Here is a 19,999-nt window from a genome sequence, read left to right on the forward strand (position 1 = left end):
GCCTGCCGTCCCCCAGGCCTGCCCCGCGTCCCAGCTCGGCAGCCACCCCCGGTGGGTGCAGCCGCACGGAGGGTCTAGAGTGGTGGCCACGCACGGACGCCCCACGCCGAGGCGGCGCCCAAGGGGCGTGCGGCGACACCGCCTCCAGCCGCAATTTAAAGGGCAGCGAGGGGCGGAGGGATCCGTGCCGACTGCTCAGCGAGGATCCCTCCGCGGCGAGAGAAGTGCAGTCAAGACTCGGCTCGCTCCCTCAAAATTCGCTGTTTGTTCTTCCGCCGCAGGAGCACCCGGCGGCGGACTCATTTCTTTCTCGGGTTTCTCCGCCTCCCCCCCGCAGAGTCCCGTAAAAGCAACAGAGGTGACTAGGCCACGCGAGCCGGCGTGGTGTCCCTCCGCCCGGCCGAGGGCACTCCTTTTCGTGTCTTTCCACCGTTCCCGGGCGGCGTCCGGGTGGCTCACCGGGGGCGGCGACGCAATCGCGGCGCGGGCGGCCAGGCTCTGGGGCTATGAGGTGAGGGCGCCCCGGTACAGGAGACGGCAGCGCGGCGCCAGGACCCAGGACGCAAGCCTCGAAGCTGGCGGCTGCCTCTGGGACCCCGCGGCCGCGCGTGAGGCGAGGTGAGGCCCGGGGCGCGGGGGACGCGGGGGCGCGGGGGCGCGGCGCGATGGAGGCGGGGGGCTCCGGCCGCGGCTGGGACTCATTTCCCGACAGCGGATGGAGCGGGTGGTGCTGCGGCGTGTGCCGCCATCTTGGATTTTACTCTCCATTTTTCTCTGGAATTATTTTTTGGTGATTAATTTTTTCGTGGGACGGGAAGTGTCGTCCGGCAGCGCGGACCCCCCCAGCGCAGTGGCCGGGGGAGGGGCGTCGACGCGCCCCGAGGAGCGGGCAGTGCCCGGCGGTGAGCGGGGTGGTGGGCGCCGGTGCGGGGGGCGGCGGCGGCGGGCTGGGGGCGGGCGCGGGGGCACCGGGCCGGGCGGGGGGCGCGGCGGCGGCGGCGGCGGCGGCGGCGGCGGGGGGCGGCCGGGGCGCGGGGCCTGCAGTAGGCGCCGCCGCCGGAAGGGAGCGGTAGCGGCCACCGGGCGGCGCGGGGCCGGGCCGCGGCCGCACGAGGGGAGCAGCCCCGCCGCTCGCGATTGGGGGACTCTGTTTTCCCTCTTCTCCAATGGGCGGCCGTGAACGGTCTCGCCCAATCTGCTCCCTCGGCCGCGCTCGGCTCGGGCTTGTTTTTGTTTGGGCTCGAGCCTCCCCTCGGCCGTCCCCGCGGGCCGGCCCCCCACCCCTCTCCGCCCCTCGCTTGACAGCGGCCCCGGCTCCCCCTGCGCTCCAGGCGCCTGGGTCCCGAGGAGACGCCCGGCTCCGTCGCGGGGATCGTCCTCCTTGCGCGGATCCGAGGCGATGTGCGCCCGCGTCGCGCCCACCCGTGAGAGGGGGCGACGCGCTGCCGAAAGGACAGTGCGGCCCAACAACCTGTGGGAATGGCTCGCACCGGCCGGGCTCGCTCGCTCGCTCTCCTCGGGCGTTTGACCCGGCCCTGGAGCGCTCGCTTCCCCCCCACCGAGTGCGGGCCGCGGGGGAGGAAACGCGCCCTTGGAGTGAATGTTTGAGAACTCGGCCAATGAAACAACTCCCTGTGTGTATGTCCGGGGTGGACCTGGACGCGTGGGCCGGTGAGCGGGTTGGTCGTGGGCGTGCCTTCTCCCGGGCGTCCTTAGACCCGAACTGTCCCGGCGCAGGTGCAGGTGCGGGTGCAGGTGCGGGCGCGGCGGCCGTGTGGCCCGGCGTCCTGCTGTGCAGGGACCTCGGAGGGGACAGGCGCCCGCTCCGGGTTTCCCCCTCGGGGTTGAATGCTGAGCGCACGCCTGTGGCTTTGGGGGATGAGGGGTGGAAGCGGACACGTTTTGGGGGGGAGAGGAAGTCGGGCTTGCCTGCAGTGACCACGGGTAACTGGACACGCGGACGAGCGTTCGTAAAGAGTTACTTGTGTCTGCAGTCGGTACGAAGTTACTGTGCAGCCAGAGTTTAGCAACTTGAACTCCAGGTGTGGCCCCTCAGGGTCGGGGCTCCTTATCCAGGCTCCGGGAGACAAGTCCGGGACGGCTTCTAGTCCCCGCGGGTGTGGGACCTCAGGCCCATTTTTCAGTTTTTAAATATTCAGCTTTTAGAAGTCTCCAACCCTTGGACCTTCGGCTCTCCCTCTCCCAAGCGCCAGCCCCGCCGATGTTCCTTGCCTGGGGCCGCCGGGTCGCCTCCTGCGCACACCCGTGCCCGGCTGCCCCCTCCCGCGGCTCCTCCTCCGGGAAGGCCCGGCAGCGGCAGCGGCGGTGTCGCCCGCCAGGGGACCCTCCTGGCGCAAAGGTGCGGGCCAGCCGGCCCTCGCTGTCCCGAGCAGCGCTTACTTGCCTTATTTCGGCTGTTTACCTGCCCAGCCCCTCAGGTCTCTTGTGAGCTGCTTATCCTTTATCTCCTTTCAGGAGCAGGTACAGAAGAGGAAAAGTTAAATTTATTAATCTCTAAGTTATCAAGCTTAATAGTTTGCATTTAGTTTTTCAAGATGTCCATTCTGATGTTATTAGCGTTGTCATTAGCGAAACTTAGTTTGAGAGTGAAATGAGTGTTATGGACATTTACTCTTTATGGAGAGAGCATAGTAGGGCAGTTTTTGTTACCCATAAACTTGGAGGTTGAACTCTCTTCGATCTCAAATGGCTTCAGAGCCATTTCCAAGTGCTCTCATGCCTGTATTCCCGCCCGTGTCCTGGGGCACACTGAGCTGTGTCCGCCTTGAACTCTCTGCCCGGGACCCAGCGCCTGTGGGCAGTGCTGCGGGAGGTGGGCGGGTGGGGGAGCGCCTGCGAATGCGCCTGTGAAGGAAGTGGTGGCAGGCTGTGTGCACATCTCTGAGCGCAGTTTTGTGGGTGGAGGATGTTGGTTTGTGAGTGTTCCCCTGTCATTGAACTTGACTTTCCTGTACATGAGTGTCGGTTTGCTTCAGGACACGAGTACACGGCCCGCTTGTGTTGCAAAATCATTAGTTTGTGTAAGTAGCCTCCGAACAGCCCCCTGTCCCCAGGAATGCCTTGCCCTGCCCACGGCTTATGAGAGCAGATCCGCTCCGATAATCACGTAGACTCCATTATTTCCTACTTTCACTATTTTATGAGCTTCACTTTCCACTCCCAAATCCTCCTCCGTGGGTTTCACATGTGGACATACCATGTTTTGTTCAGCAGACACGTTCCCCAGTTTTAGTCACACATATCTTATTTTAAATGCATGACGGGATTCTACTGTTTCAAAGGTGTGCTATAGAGAGAATCCATCTGTACGGGAAGGAATCACCGCCTTACTCTTGTAATTCACGTTAATGTCGAACATGAGCTTTTGACCCGTGCTGCTCAGAGGTCGTGCGTTCCAGTAGGTGTGTTATCTTGAGGTAGTTGGTGACGGGACCAGAGACCACTTGCAGAAAAGGGGAAAAGGTCAGATTTCCGTAATTATTGATGCTCTAAATTACATTTTGCGTCCTAATTTTCCTTTCATCGTGCTGAAGGGCTCCCAGGACCATGGACCAGTTTGCTGCCCCACTGCCTCCGGCCCCTGTGTCTGCCCGCCGGATTCGGGGCTGGCTGGCGTCTGTGTGGGGGAAGCTTAAACACCACGTAGTCTTCCAGGGTTGAGTGTAATCATGACTGCCGTGTCTCCATATAATTCTGGGGCTGGTTGAAGGCGCTGGAGTAAGAGTCTCTACCTGTGTTCGTTTGCTCTGTCATTATTTACAGAAGACACTGATAGGGCCAAGCCTCAGTTTCTTTGTCTGTAAAATAATCAAGTATTAATCTCTGTAATCATTTCCAATCCTGTATTATAGTTTATCTTAAAAAAAGATTTATTTTCAGAGAGAGGGAAAAGGAGTGAGAAAGAATGGGAAACATAGGTCGATTGCCTCTTGCATTCACCCAACTGGGGACCTGGCCTGCAACCCAGGCATGTGCCCTGACAGGAGTCCACCCAGTGAGCCTTTGGTTCGCAGGCCAGTGCTCAGTCTACTGAGCCACAGGAGCCAGGGCTATAATTTATCTTTTACACTTAATCGCGGCTCTGTTTTCTTGCAGGGATGTCCAACCTGTGGCCGACGGGCCGCATGCGGCTTAGGATGGCTATGAATGTGGCCCATCACAAAATCATAAATTTACTTAAAACATTATGAGATTTTTTGTGATTACATGTCACAGTATATCTAATATGTGGCCCAAGACAACTGTTCTTCCAGTGTGGCCCAGAGATGCCCAAAGGTTGGATGCCCCGTAAGGGCTGTTTTAATCGTATTTTGACGTCTAATTGTGTACGCAGTTCATCTGTAAATTCCATGCAGTTTTTTTTTTATAATCAAATTGATGGTATAGGTTACAGGCAGTTGGGTTTTAGAACTGAGAAACTCGGGTATATCCCTGGTTCCAGAAGCTTGATTCTTCAGGTCTGTGTGGCTCCTGCTTGTTGGCTGCATCTCTGCAGGAGATACGGGGTCTTATTTTCTGTGTTATAGCAGTGCACTAAAGACAGGTGAGTAGACCTGGGAAGCATTTCTCGGTGATAAGCCTCTTTATTTCTGCCTGGTGCACATGTCCTCACATACTGGAGTAAATCTCCAGACTGCGGCTTAAACACTAGAGTTTTAGACCCAGCCTTACCATCTAATAGCAGTTTGACTTCAGGAAAGCATCTTCATTTCTGAGCTTTAGCCATCGTAATCCCTGACTCACCTACATCACAGCGCCACCACGCTGGCAAACCCTCCGTCCCGTGTGTGAGGGCGAAACAGACGCCTGTGTTCCAGTTGGGCCTCTGGTTGCAACAGTTGGTCACCGGGTCTCTAAGGCACTACGATTGCCTCTCAGGTCTTAGGCAAAAGACCCCTTCATGGCAGGGTCCTTCTGCTTCCTAGTCTGTGGACTGGTTCTTCTGAAAGCTGAGGCTCTCGGGCGCCCTCTACTGTCCCCGGACACAGCCGGTATTCCAGCACCACGAACAGTGCCCGGTGGCTCCTGGTAGGTTCTTGGGGAATGTTGGATTGAGTGGATTCTGATCTGCAGAGTGATTCATTTTGTCTGACTTGTATAACAGGATTGATTGAAGTGCCTGATAAAGTTTAATGATCCCTGAGGAGTATTTTCATCTTCAAGGAAATGCGTACGTGGCATGATGTGGAGGGATATATATTTTTAGCAAGAAGACCAACCTGCTCTTAGAAAGGTGGGGCTCCCTGACTGAGGAGAGAAGGGGGGCCTGATCCCTCAGCCAGTGAGCCAGTGGAGTCTGGGCTAGAGAGGCCAAATAGAAACCTTTTTCCTTTCCCCTGAGAAAGGAACAAAAACAGTCTTCATGCCCCAGCTGGTGTGGCTCAGTGGGTTGAGTGCCAGCCTGTGAACCAAAAGGTCCCCAGTTCAATTCCCAGTCAGGGCACAGGCCTGTGTTGTAGACCAGGTCCCCAGTAGGGGGCACTTGAGAGGCAACCACACATCGATGTTTCTCTCACTCTCTTTCTCCCTCCCTTCCCTTCTCTCTAAAAATAAATAATTAAAATATAAAAACAAACAAAACAAAACAAAAACCCAGCCCTTATTCTGGGTCCAGGAGGATTTAGACAAAGTCATTTGCCTCAGAAACTGTTTGTTCATTGGATATGAGTAGATACCAGGAATGTTTTGATCCTCCCAAAAGGTGATTGTTTTGGTGTTTATGCTTTTGATTTCTTTTCTCTGTCATCCAATCTAAAGTCAGTTTCCACATTATTCTGTCTCCTAACATCCTATTTGTTTCCTTTATAGTGCTTACTAGAATTTATAGTTTCATGCTTATTATATTGCTTATCTCTCTTCCCACACTATACTTTGAGCTCCATGAAATCAGGAACTATGTTTTGTTCTGGGGTCTTACTCTTCAAATAGGAGGTAAAATAAAGTACACTTGTAACATCATCGATAGGTTCTGTGACTTTAAACAAAATAGTTTACGGTGAAACCAGTTTTATCACAGGCTAATTGATAGAAACAAAAGTTAAGCTTCTGCCCTGGCTGGTGTGGCTCAGTGGGTTGAGCATTGTCCTGCAAACCCAAAGGTTGCTAGTTTGATTCTCGGTCAGGGCGCACGCCTGGGTTGTGGGCCAGGTCCTCAGTTGGGAATATGTGAGAGGCACCCGCACACTGGTGTTTCTCTCACACATCAGTGTTTCTCTCCCTCACTTCCTCCCTCCCTTCTCTTCTCTCTAGAAATAAAATCTTAAAAAAAAAAAAAAAGAATGAAGCTCCTACGGCATCACATCATTTATACCTAAACAACGTGATTTAAGGACCTGCTGTATGTTTAAAAATTTGAGTCATGGTTGTATCGGTTTCTCATATGGCATAAGGCTTGCTGCCATTTGTAAAGTGGGGGCGATAACAGTAGTATCTTGTGCGTTAATACATAATTTAATATTTTTATTATGTGTGAATGAATATGCTTAATGTATTGCACACATTGAAGGACTGTGATGGGGCAAATGATGTGATACATGGAAAGTTGGCAGCACAATCCTTGCACCATAGTCAGAGCAGTAGTGCGAAATGCCCAGAAGACCAGCACTACAAGGTGTCTCTCTGCTGTGCCCAGGACCGTCCAGTTGTCCCTGCGGCATTCAGTCCTTCACTCACACCTTGAGCAGCCGTTTACCTGAATGCGTGGTGGACGCTGTGCTCCGCACTCAGCACGTAGCCGCCAACACTGTCGTGGGGCTGCTGCTTTGCGAGACCTGTCTCTCCACAGTGATGACTGTGTGTGCCTCTTGCTCATTTCATTTCCTTCTCTCTTTCCTCCCCTTTTTTCTTTCACTTAACTGCCCATGATAAAGCTCAAAAAATTTTTTTATATTGGTTTTCGGGGGAGGGGGAGGGAAAGGAGAGAAAGAGCAATTTGTTCACCTTACCTATGCGTTCCTTGGTTGCTTTTCGTCTGTGCCCTGACGGGTCAAACGTGCAGCCTTGTTGTATCAGGACGACGCTCTAACCAGCTCAGCTGCCCAGCCAGGGCCTCCAAAATTTTTTTGGTTTCATGGATTGGTAACACCTTATCTTGTCAAAAGATGTGAATTACTTTAGGTAGGTAATTATATTCTTTTACACTAAGACTTTCTGCTCTGAAATACTGTGATTCTTTTTTTTTAATGTATTTTATTTATTTATATTTAGAGAAAGGGGAAGGGACAAAGAAAGAGAGGGGGAGAAACATGAGTGTGTGGTTGCCTATTGCACACCCCCTACCTGGGACCTGGCCAGGAACCTAGACATGTGCCCTGACTAGGCATCCAACCTGCTACCCTTTGGTTCACAGGCTAGCACTCAGACCACTGAGCCACACCAGCCAGGGCTGAAGTACTGTGATTCTTTGAATTAAAACAATGTTGGAATGCTTGGTAAACTGCAAAGTCCTTGTTAATGTTACTCTGCACAGTCCCACTTCTCTCCTGAGTTCTAACACACGCCGGCTTCACCTGGGTAGTGCTCCCCGCCTCAGATTTCCCAAATCCAAACTTTCTCATCTTTCCTACAAACAGGTTCCTTTGTGGTTCCTAGCTCAGTTGATGGCAACCTTGCAGTCACCCCAACTAAAACTTTTGCACCAACTAGAGATTTCTGACTCAGTTGGGATTCCTTTCTGCGCGTCACCATCCAAATCAGATTTGTTACCAAGTCTTGCCAACTTGTATTTGAAACACCAGAGCTTTTCTCTCTTCCCACTCACTGCTCCTGTTGCATTGGACTTTCTAACCGGTCTCTGCTCAAACGCTTCCCACCAGCAGGGTCCTTTCTGGAGTGCAATGAGCAACTTCTCTAACCTTTCGTCTGACTAGCAGCAACTCCACAGGGTGTGAGAATTAAATGATAAAGTGACTATGGGAAGCACTAAATAAATGGAGAAGCTATGATTTATTGGTGTTGTTTTTTTAAATGGGGTTACAGTTTACCAAATGCACAACAAGCTAAATCCCACTGTGACAAATCCGTAATCCCTCTGAATGCTGACTGTGAGATGTAGTTTGGTGTGACTTTTAATTCCGCATTGTTGCCAGAGGTCTCATTCCTTCTCTTCAGGAGCAGCAGAAAAGTGAAGCTGATCTCAGCCCTGTGGCATAGATTCACACCCCTGGTCCTTTTTTATTCTCTTAAAAACTTTTTTAACGCAGGAGGCGAGGTGATTTTTTTTCTTGTGGGAATTACGGTAGGATGAGGAGTGGAGGGAATATTTATACTTGGTTAAGGTTTTGTGAATGATGCGTTAACATGCCTGCCCTCTTTGTTTCTGCCTTAGTGATTGATTCAAAAAGAGACAGTTGGATACCTTTATTAGCAATTTCTGCTCATTTAGTCCTTTTGATAAACTGAGGAGGTAGACTCTTCATTTCACTGAAGCTGTTAGCAAGGTTAAGTGACTGGTCTGCGGTCCCACTGATGGAGAGCGATGAGTTGGGGCCGGGGTGGGACCCAGGCTCTTTGACTCCACCCAGAGCACGTCCTGAACTACCTGGCACACTCAGCCTTGGCCATTAAGAGCCACCCCCAAAATTGCCCGTTGGAGTTTTTCTTGCCTTTGTCTTTGCACGGTAAGAATTGATTATTCTTTGTTTGACTTACCTCGGAGCTCCTGAGGAACTGTGGACTGTACTTACAGACTTTTGACACGAGGTGGCATCTGTTTACAGAAAAGTGAAATGCTGTTTGGCTCTCAGAACACAATGACAAAGGAAGCATCTTTGGTTTTCATTCTGAGGCCCTGCTAGGTAAGTAAGGGGGTCAGATGTGGAGAGATGGCAAGCAGGTTCCTTTGTTTGTTGCAGAATTTCCTTCAACAACTACATTAGCTAAAACCTGTATTTGAAATATACCTACTAAGTCAACTGGAGACACAATCTTGCTCATATAAAATCCTTTGTTGTAGTGTATATCAGATGCGAGTAAATAAGGACTATGAAGCAGTATTTTCTGTAAGGACTCAGTTTATTGTAAGTCCAGCTGTAGATCAGTGGCCCATTGAGCAAGTGCAAGTGTTGTAAATATCTGATCGTTCACTTGCCAGTGAGTAGTAATTATACTGTTTAAAATGTGCTGAATGAAAAATTTTAGTAATTTTATTTTTCATATTTATTGTAAATTTTGTATAAACATAAAAAGTGGAAGTACTTCCCAGGAAGGTCTTGTTTAGCTGGGCTTAAGCCCAGTGTGTGAGCAGTTGCCCCTTCAGACCCCATGTAGCACTCTCTGCGGCTGTGTTGCATGCCTGCAGTGGGAGAGGAGAAATGACTTTAAGTGTAATTTAAGACAACCTTTTTTCTTTATCCTCACCCAAGGCCATGGTAATTGATTTTAGAGAGAGGGCAAGGGGGGAGAGAGAGAAACATTGATGTGTGAGACAAACATCGACCAGTTGCCTCCCGTACGTGCCTTAACTGAGGATGAGACCCACAGCTTAGGTATGTGCTCTGACTGGGAATCGAACCCATGACCTATTGGTTCACAGGAGGACGCTCCAACCAACTGAGCTATCCAGCCAGGGCTAAGACAACTTTTTAAAGGTGTTTAAAATCTTTTTTCCTGTGATACATGGAAACCTTATGTGTTTCTTGAGTCTGTTGACTCGTAATACAGTAGAAATACTTTACAGTATTTTTTCATGGTTTTCTTTTTCTTGGTCTCTTTCGGTTTCATGTGGGTGTTGTAACAGATGACCACAAACTTGGTGGCTTGAGACAGCAAGTGCGTGTTCTCTCAGTTCTGGGAGGCAGTGCACCCTCACTTTCCCTGGGCCCAAATCAGGGTCCGGTCAGGCTCCCTCCGGAGGCTCCAGGAGAGACTCCGCCCCTTGCCTCTTCCGGCTGCCCGTGACTGACGTGTGTGCTGTCCGAGCTCCCTCTGCCCCTCTCTTGCAAGGGCACTGGTGACGCCATTTAGGGCCCACCTGATGCAGATGCTCTCAAAACCGTAATTTAATCACACCTCCAAAGACCCTTTTCCCTGTAAATGAACACTGGCAGGTTCGGGGAGCATTTTCCAGCCTGCTGCAGCCTCCTTTAGAGCAGCCAGTTAGCGCACCAGGTAGGCCCGATGAGTGGTGCTGTCCTCCAGCCGTCCTGAAAGGGTGGGCGGAGCATTTATATGCGTTGGTGGGAAACTGCTCAGAATGGGGCATTCTCTTGCTTGTCCCAGTGGCTGCTTGGGAAAGCCGTGAAATTGTCTGAAGCAAAACGCACGTGAGTTTGACTGTCAAGAGCTGGAGAAAGAAGGCTGAAGTGATACCTTTAACAATAACATGACACGGGTTCCTATGACTGTGAAGAACTACTGGCTCTGGAGTTTGGTGCCAGATACTAAATCCTCACTGAATTTGTACCAACACCTCCAGTCTTACAGCAACAGCTCTGCCTTAGGTAGCAGCTTAATTGTGAAAGCAGAACAAAATTCCCCAAAGCCGCTCTTTCATAGCACTAGTTGAACTCCAGCAAGTCATCTGAATTCTCACATGCAGTTTATTTCTGACAGCAGTGTTTATAAGAGCAAGTTTTAGGTTACAGGTGTGATCATGAATTCATGGTAGTTTTCTAACAAATTTGCAGCTTGAGAGATTGCCCTGTCAAACTGCATCGTAGTCTTACGGTGAGGTGCTAATCACAAATGCTCCTGGTAGCTTTGCAGGACTTCTTATACTGGTCCAACCATATGGATTGTTACTAGAGAGTTCCATGGAACCTTGGGTATGTATTGATTGCAGATGGATTTGGAATAGCCAATTTTAAAAACTAATTAGGGCTCTGGCTAGTGTGGCTCAGTGGATTGAGTGCTGGCCTGTGAACCGAAAGGTCGTCAGCTCAGTTCGCAGTCAGGGCACATGCCTGGGTTGCAGGCCAGGTCCCCAGTGGGGGTGGGCAAGAGGCAACAACACACTGATGTTTCTCTCCCTCGCTTTCTCCCTTCCTTCCCCTCTCTCTAAAGATAAAGAAATAAAATATTTCAAAAATCTAATTTGGAATTCTTTGATATATTTTAGGGTCCCTTTGTAATTTTAGATTTGATGGGAAAAACTAACAACCACTTGGGTTTATATGTAGCAGTTAGGTTTGAGAATAGAAAGGGGAATGTGAGGCAGGCCAGACATGTGAAGCTCTAGAAGATGAAATTGATTTTTCACTTTACTAATGGGAAGTTATTAGAAATGATGTGAGCCAGAGTGGTCTCACTCCTGGTCCAATGTGGGCACTTTTGTTCTTTTGGGGAGGGTGGTGTGTGTTTTTCCTCCTTGGACAGTGCTCTCTCTCATTTCTGTGCTTTCTATTTGTGTTTGTCTTCCTTGTGCTTGTTTTAAATGTAAAACTACAGGGAGTCTGGGATTATGACACTTGAGTGTCCCAAAGTCCAGAAGTGAAGGTGTCAGAAATTTGCGAAAGTATTTCTGTGACATGTTGGACTTCCCATCACTCTAAAAGTCTTATTTTTTAATTGCTATATTATGGTTTTAGAAATTGGTTTTAACTTACATACATATAAATAATGCAAAGGATTTTTGTGAAGTCTTTTTTCCTTTTTATGTATACCTTTAAATGTTACAAGAGTAATACATGTTTGTTTTGAAAAGTTGAGCCCTTTGAAGACTATGTCATGTAACAGGTGAAAATTGCTTGTAATCTCATTCTCTAGGGATACTACAGTTAATTGTTTGGTGTATTGAATTGTTTTCTTAGCACATTGTATCTGCATCACTTAAATGTTTGCTCAGCTTTTTCTCAATAAAGATTTCCAAAACTCCTTAGCAAGCTAGAGCCTGCTCTTTAAAAATGTGTATCAGTTTTTCCTCTTTAAGCACTTCGGGATTGTTTCGTTGCCACTGGACAATTTCTCTAAGATAAACTTTGTGCAGGCAAGTTCAGCATGTAAACTGGTTAGAGAGTTCTTGGTAGTGTCTCAGGAATTATGCTAAAATCCTTGATAGTCATTCAGAACCAATGTTTTCATTTTTCTGACAGAGTTTTAAAAATCCTGGTTTGTATTTTAGAACATTCAACAAAAAATCGGTGTCCAAAGCTTTAAGTAAAACCATATTGGGACCACAGTTCTCAAACTGGGCACGAGCAGTTTACTGAAAAGTCAGTCAACAGCCTCCAACCCTCTGTGTGTCCACAAGGGGAGGGTGACAGTCACAGAGGTGTCGACACCTGGTGACGGCCCCTCGCTGCGGCAGTGGGGCAGCCCCTCTGCTCAAACCAAGCACAGTTTTAATGAAACCGTTCTGTGCTTTCTTTTGAAACGTTTTCAAGTATCAGAGTATTTTAGGGTTTTTTTTCCAATTATAAATAAATAGGTTTACTGTAAACATTTTGGGGAAATTTTTTGTTAGTGTTAACCCCATTCCCTCAAAGATAGCCATTCTGTCGTTGGTTTGGAATAAGGAGCGGTGTGATGTGTGTGTGCTTTTTCCTGTAGTGGCATTGCAGTATGGTTAGATGTTCCCTCTTTGAATACAACTCTACATAATTCTTTAAATACTTTCCTCTTCAAATGCAGCTCTTATTTTAGCAGTTCTTCAGTATATTTTGTATTATCATAAATAGTCTGCCTTCTCTTTATGTTTGGGACTGGAATCTGGGGCCTGTGCTTCCTTCCCCACCTGTCGGTCCAGTGAAGTCCGTGAGGCGAATGTTCCTTTCCTGTTGACTTCCGTGTTGCGCAGCCTCCCTGCCCCTGCCCGGGGCACGGTCACTCTGCATTTCCTTAGAGCCTGGTCGCATCGCTTTTTCGTGAACACGCAAAGACACGGAGCAAAGCTGGCAGAATACCCTCAGGAATTTCACTCCATTACCTACACTTACATGGTCTTTTTTTTAAAAAGGACATTTTTTCATTTTTTATTCATTTTTAAAAAGATTTTATTTATTTATTTTTATACTGAGGGGAAAGGAGGGAGAAAGGGAGAGAAACATCAGTGTGTGGTTGTCTCTCACGTGCCCCCACCAGGGATCTGGCCTGCAACCCAGGCACATGCCCTGACTGGGAATCGAACCAGCAACCCTGTGGTTTGCAGGCTTGGCACTCAATCCACTGAGCCACACCAGCCAGGGCAGAATTTCTGTTTTAAAAGCATTTATTGTGAGCTCTTCTCCATATAGCAAGCAGCTAGCATGGGCCTTTAGACTGTCACTTGGGTCAGGTCACTCCTCTGCCTTGCGTCTCACTGAGATTCAGCGCCCAAGGCTCAGCAGGCTTCGAGGCCCTCTGTTACGTGCCGTGTCTTCTGGCCGCCCCCCTGGCCTTGCCCGCCCCGCCACACTGGCTCTGTGCCGGTGCACTTTGCCCGTGCCCTGTGCCTCACACTCCAGCATGCGCCCGGCTTTCCTCGTCGGCCCCGGTGCCGCCCGAGGCACGCCCTGCCACTGGGAAACTGCCTTGTTTTCTCCGAGGTGCCAGCATTTATTTGTGAATTTGCTGTTTCCCAGAGCTTTCTTCATTAGAATATAAGCACAAATAAGGGCAGAAACCTTTTGTTCTTTGCTGTGTCCTCAGTGCCTAGAACAGTGTCTGGAATACAGTAGATGGCTAATAATTTTTCTGATATTCTTATATTGGGAGGTCAGAACAAAGTAAGATTTGTAGCTATTATACTATTAGGGAGTGATCAGTACTCCTTGAAATTTTTTTTCTGCCCATTTTGGGATAAATTCAAGGTAATTTTTATTTCTAAATTATAGTCAGTGGCCAGTTAGCCTAGTACTGTCAACCAAGCCAAGACTGTGGTGGCATTTCCATGTGAGCCCGCTGCGTTCGAAGCCAGAGGGGCACACCTTCGCTCGCGCTGGGAGGGGGCCTCCGTGGGGGCCAGGAAGCCTGTAGGCTTCGCCAGCCGCCCGGCGCCTTCAGCCTCTCTCTCCGCAGTTCGCGCTGTGTGGGCCGCGGTAGCCTTTGAAGTCCCGTCTCCTCCTCCTCTAACGTGTGAGTATCCTTCCCATTTGTGATCTTACAGGAAATATGCTGACGGCAACAGGTTCCATGCTCCTGGGGCAGAACAAGCGATGACCTGATAATTACTAGAGTTTTTATTGTATACACTCGTACTAAGCTAAAAAACTATAAATAGTCCCAAAATTTCTGATAGCTTTACTAGAAGTGCTTCCAAAAAGTGTTCATTTGTGAGCCTGAGTCGAGTCTTTCGCCTCAGTGAGCTGTTGTCATCTGGACGGGTGGAGAGGCTTGGAGCCTCCGTGAGAACGCGTCCCGGGTCCCGGCACGGGCGGTGTGCTCCTGCTGGAGGCTCGGCCGTGCTGGGTGACTGACACGGCACCTGCCACACCACGGTGCGGCGTCGGTGTCGGTGAGACCGCAGGTTCCCAGGGCACTCCCGCTGGCACCGTAAGCGCACAGCACACTTGGCTGACTGTGTGTCGCCTGGAGCGAGCTCAGTCTGTGCTCCGTGAACTGGGCCGCTGTGCCCCTGGGATGATCTGTTGGTGCGCTTTTCCTGGTTCTCAGGGGGAAGAGTATAGCTCGGTAGGTACAGTTTCCTCCGATTAAAATTTTTTGTTCCATGGTTTTTAATTCTTCAGTCCTCACTGGAGAACATGTTTATTGATTTTAGAGGGAGGGAGAGAGGGAGGAACATCCATGAGAGAAACATCGATCGATTGCCTCCTGCATGTGCCCAACCAGGGATCAAACCCACAAGCTTTCGGTGTATGGAACAACACCCTAATCATCTGAGCCATCCAGCCAGGGCTCTTCCATACTTTTTCTTAAAATTTTGGCATCTGTCCTTTGCTCCAACAGCCAATGAAGTGAATGAATAAGTAATTTGGAATGGTAGTACTCACGCTGGTGCTTGCATCAGAATCACCTCGGGGGGCTCAGTAAACCAGATTGCTGGATCTGGCTTCGGGTTTCTGCTTTTTGTCTCTGAGTGGGAATCTGGGTTGGGACTTAAGGATTCTCTGAGGAGCGGGGACTCTATTTTTTGTGTCTCTTAACTCTTCCTAAAGCCACCTTGCTCTTTTCCATTCCATGTGTTACCATTGAAGAAGATAAGGACTCCTAAGAGTCTCAAAAGCCCATTTTGTAGTCATTATCCATAAGCTGTGTGTTACATGTGGGCATCCTTGAGATGGACTTGCTAAAGGACCAAAGCCCTGTGCCTCTCCTTGTTCTTTCTGAGTGGGGACGCAGAGCTAGGGAGTGCAGCAGAAGGCGCAGAGGGAGGGGGCCGGGGCTCGGGTCTGCGCCTGCGCCTGCGCGGGAGCTCCTCTCGCTGCCTGTGAGAGCACTGGCGTCTTGAGAGGGTTTGAAGAGGCCAGGTTATAACTTTAATGTGCAGTTTAAGAAAATAACAGAGTACAGTTTCTGTTAGGTGGTTTAGACTGCAACCTTATTTATTTACTCTTGCATCAGTCTAGTGGCTCTGATCTACTTTGTACTGTGCCAGATACGAGGGTTAGAGAGAAGAAAAATAAATTCTTGACCTCAGGACCTGCCAGTCCATTAAAGAAGCAGGCAGACCGGGACTGCACAGTGACACAAGGGCTGTCGCCTCCGCTTTAGAGTAGGGGTGTCTCCCTGGGTTTGGCAGTGAGGGTCGGGGAAGACTTCCTGGTCACGAGGGGATTTGCGTTCCAGGCGCGGGAGAGAGGAAGGGCGTCCTGGGGCACGGCCGCTTTCCCTCAAGCTTCCTCTGCTTCAAAAGCACACTGCTCGTGCGCTCCGCGCCTTTTCTTCTGAGTGTAAATAGAGGACATTTGATCGCCAATAGGAAGTCTCATATTTAATTTGAGGAGGTGTAATACTTGAAAAATCTTTAATCTATAACTGATGTATCAATAGTTTTACTCACCCTTTCCTATATTTTAAGGAGCACTACTTTTCTGGATTTAGTGAAGCCTGTAAGAAGTAGCAAAAGATAGGTACAATAGAAGTTGAATGCTAATTGAATTTAAATAGTAAGGGAACCGGGAGAAAAGTACATGATGAAGAATAATTGCACAAGTATCCTTAATATTGATCAGATATATATATATATATATTTTTACCTAAGCATATCATTCACACATTTCATCCCACTGTGAATTAACACAAAATTCCTGTCACAGGAAAGCAGTCTGAAGTCAAGTAAAAATTAATGTTTCATATTTGTGTTGGTTATCATTACAGACATGTCCAGTTCGACATTTTTCTTGGAGTACTTCAGAATAACTTATCATTTGTACTTTTCTGTGTGTTTGTATAAAGCAGGGGATATCAACTTTGTCATGTGTCCTGAGAGACCCGAGGGCATGAGCGCTGGGTCCTCACGATTGTGCTATTGGCTGGTGGTGCGGCCTCGGTCATGTCACCTCTCTGGCCTCAGTTCCGCCTGCACGTGGGAGGGCCCGTACCAGGGTCCTACAGGTCCTTAGCGCCAAAGGTTTGTTTTCCTAGAGCCTTTTTAGTTTGACTTACACTAAAAACATAATTTTATAATGAACTGATATCATGGACATTTTTTTTCCTTAATCCATTACCAACAAACATGATGACTTCCAAAGGTCTTTGTAAAGTACAGGCATCCCTCACTGTCCAAATCATTCAATTCCCAAATTCAGCTCATTCAAATTCATATGGTGAAAGATGCCTCTACATTAGCGAATGTAGCAGCCTCTCAGTTTGTGTTGCCATTGCAAAGGAACACTAAGGAAGATGTGTTATGATGGGCGATATTTGGATATTGATAGGACACACTGAATACCTTGAATGACAAAAAGGTGACAAACTGTTGTAGACAAGAGATAACATAATGAGGAGCAAAGGTGATTCTTACTGATAACTGAAGGATAAGTGTTTATCGAGTACTTGCTGTTTACCAGTTGCTATTCAAAGCACCAGCAATGAGAAAGTCCCCCATCAGGGCCTGGGGTCATTGCAGACCTCAGCATGATCGGGATGGCTGGGGAGCCCAGATAGTCTCTAAAGAGTGGAAACATTAATGACTAAGTTACTTTTAATACTCTGTATCTTTCTCAAGGGTCTGTGTAGCATGGTCTTTTATGTATTGACCTCCCCGTTTTGTTTTGTTTTTCATATTTTGTTTCTGTTAGGAGAGAACATTGAAATTATTCTCTAAGCTATTTGAAGAGAGTGACTAAATGCACCTGGGTCAGGCTGTCTGTGGGTATGAAGTGGTTGGGAGAATCCAAGAACATGGTGGTGAATGGCAGGAGGAGTGGAGGCAAGTTGTCTAATGACCACCCGCAGAACCAATCAAAAGCACAGCACACGGGGAAGGACGCCGTGAAGGCTGGCAGAAGCGCGGTGGAGAGGCGGTCGAGCAGATGTATGTACACACTCAACCTGTCGCTCTTTTGACTGTGGTGCGGGCAGTGGTTCCCTCCCGTTTGTGATGTGTTCTGTTCTCTGCTGTTCTCGAAACAGTTACCTGTGTTCTCGCAGTTAACAGTATAGTTGTTTCACTCTTTCATAGCTATATATGTTTTTATTCTCATCAAGCATTGTGTACAACTTCAGTTTAATGCTTAATATAATAACTTCAATCATGCTTTTTATGTCCATGGTTTCTACAAAATTATAGTTTGTAGAAGTTATACCTAAATGGTTAATCTGTTCTGTAAAAAATTACAATAACTGCTACTGAACTGAATTTCTTAGTTCATACTGTATTTTTTATATTTGATTTAAGTATAAGTATGTATGTCTTTAAAAACTTATAATGATATGAATAATAAGATCAACTCTAAATTGTATGTTAAGTGGAATTTAGGCCAGCTTCACAGACTGTTACTACTTCTGTTTATGTAGGGTGAGGCTCTACTGATATTAAGTTACTTTTTTATCTCTACACCTTGGTAAGAACAAAACTACTTGTTGAGATTTCTGAGAAATTGTAGAGTTGATACATGTTTCATAGTTCTTTAAAGAGTAGTAAATTGCCATAGGATAAATTTAAACTTAAGTAGACAGCCATATGAAGATTGTCCAAAAGTATGTTAAGGAGTTCAACTTTTTCTATTGATATTTCTTGATTTTGCTAAGGTTAATTTAGCCACTGCTGAATGGCCTTAGTTTGTGTCGGAATCCGCCTGCTCCCTGTGCACTGGGTTCGCCTGGGGCGTGCTGCAGTTTCAGGTAGATTGCCCCAGTCCGATTCATTTCGTTCTTTCCTTAGGGGTTTATGCAGTTCGCTGCCCTTACCTTTCCATACCCGATCAGGTCACTGTTTCTGTAGAGAAACAGGCAGAAATTCCTACCTCGGTTAAGAGTGGAGGGAGAGTCCAAGACTGAATGTATTCTCTTCTGCACGGACACCTCCTCGCCTCTTAGCCTGTGACACAAGCCTGATGGAGCTGAGAAACGCAGTGACTGGAGCAGTGGTGTCACTCTGTTCAGTGAGTTAGGTGTCGCTTAGACTTTTTAAAAGCAACTTGTTATTGGCCTCCTTTTGTACATCACGGTGCAAAAGGCCCTCATTGGTTTGATTGTTGGAGGTGCATAAGAATCTAGAAAATGACCACTATGTGTGCTGCACTTTGCGAAGTGTAGACAGATGTAGAGGGATAGGTTGGAAGAGCCCAGAGAGTGTGAAGACGGACAGCATCACGTTGAATGTTGCTGGCGCAGAAACAGCCAATGATGAAGAGAAGCACAGCAGTGCTCCATCGAGATAAACTGCAGTGACTTCACCTGACATCACAGCCACAAAATACATGAAGCAGAAACTGACCAAATTGAGGGGAGAAGTAGAGAACTCAACAATAGTTTGAAGACTCCAATAACTTGCTGTCAATGATGTATAGAGCAAGGAGAGAAGACAAACCAATTCTCACCGACAGGCACTTCAGAACACTCCGCCCAACAACAGCAGTCTGTACGTTCTTTTCAGGTGCACATGAGCGTTTTCAGGACAGACTGTAGGGCAGGCCGTAAAGCAACCCTCAGTAAATTTACAAGGATTGAAGTCTTACATTATATGTTCTCTGATGAAAATGGTGTAAAATTAGAAATGAATAATAGAAATTTGGGAAATTTACAAATATGTGGAAATTAACACACTCCTAATTAACCAATGGGTTAAAGAAGAAATCGAAAGGGAAGTGAGAAAATACTTGTACATGATTGAAAATAGGATACCACATATTAAAATTAATGGGGTGTAGGTAAAGCATTGCCTAGAGGGAAATTTGTAGCTGTGAACAACTATATTTAAAAAAGAAGAAAGATCTCAAGTCAGTAACTAACTTTTTAGCTAAAACAAGAGAAAAAGAAAAGCAAGCAGAAGGAAGTAATGAAGTGAAATTAACAAAGTAAGGAATAGAAAGATGGTAGAGATAATCAACAAAGGTAAAAGCTGTTCTTTGAAAAGATCAACAAAATTGGCATATCTTTAAGCAAGGCTGACCAAAAAAAAGAGAAGAATCAAGAATGAAAAAGATGTTATTATCTCAAAAAATAAAAAGAATTATAACAATATTATGAACAACTGTATACCAACAAATTAGATAACTTAGTTTAATCCAAAAAATTCCAAGAAAGTAACAAACTGCCAAAACTGAATCTAGAAGAAATACAAAATAACACTACCTACAAGAAAATCTCAGGCCCAGATGGCTTCATCGGTAAATACTGGCAGGTGTTTAAAGAAGAATTAATACCAGTTCTTCATAGATGGTTCCCAGAAAATGGAAGGGAATGCTTGCTGGTTCATTCAATGAGGCCAGCATTACCCTGCCACCGAAATCCTCAGCAAATACTATAAACCATATCAGCCAACAGATTCTGTAGCATGACAAAGTGGGATTTATCCCAGGAATCCAGGGTTGATTTAATGCCTTTAATACACTGTAATTAATTAATACACTACATCAAGAGAATGAAGGACTAAAGCCATACAATGATCCCAATAAATCATTTGGCCAAAGTCTTAATACCCTTTCAGGAAAAAAACATT

General features: G+C 47.5%; 1 protein-coding gene across 6 annotated transcripts in view; it reads left to right on the top strand.

Annotated features, from left to right (window-relative positions):
- Positions 1–242: 242 nt before the first annotated feature.
- Positions 243–19,999, top strand: part of KMT5B (lysine methyltransferase 5B) — a 49,988-nt gene continuing 30,231 nt past the window's right edge. Inside the window, exons 1-2 of one of the 6 annotated variants that reach the window (XM_045854813.1) lie at positions 244–618; positions 17,136–17,371. In XM_045854813.1, coding sequence (XP_045710769.1) covers positions 17,212–17,371 — 160 coding nt within the window. In that variant the 5' untranslated portion in view covers positions 244–618; positions 17,136–17,211. Of the gene's footprint in view, positions 619–749; positions 903–16,316; positions 16,466–17,135; positions 17,372–19,999 lie in introns of those variants that run through there. The other 5 variants (XM_045854809.1, XM_045854815.1, XM_045854810.1 and 2 more) reach the window with 5 other exon arrangements.

The sequence above is a fragment of the Phyllostomus hastatus genome, unplaced genomic scaffold (genome assembly GCF_019186645.2).
Source record: "Phyllostomus hastatus isolate PE091 unplaced genomic scaffold, TTU_PhHast_1.1 phas_scaffold_11, whole genome shotgun sequence".
Taxonomy (NCBI): domain Eukaryota; kingdom Metazoa; phylum Chordata; class Mammalia; order Chiroptera; family Phyllostomidae; genus Phyllostomus; species Phyllostomus hastatus.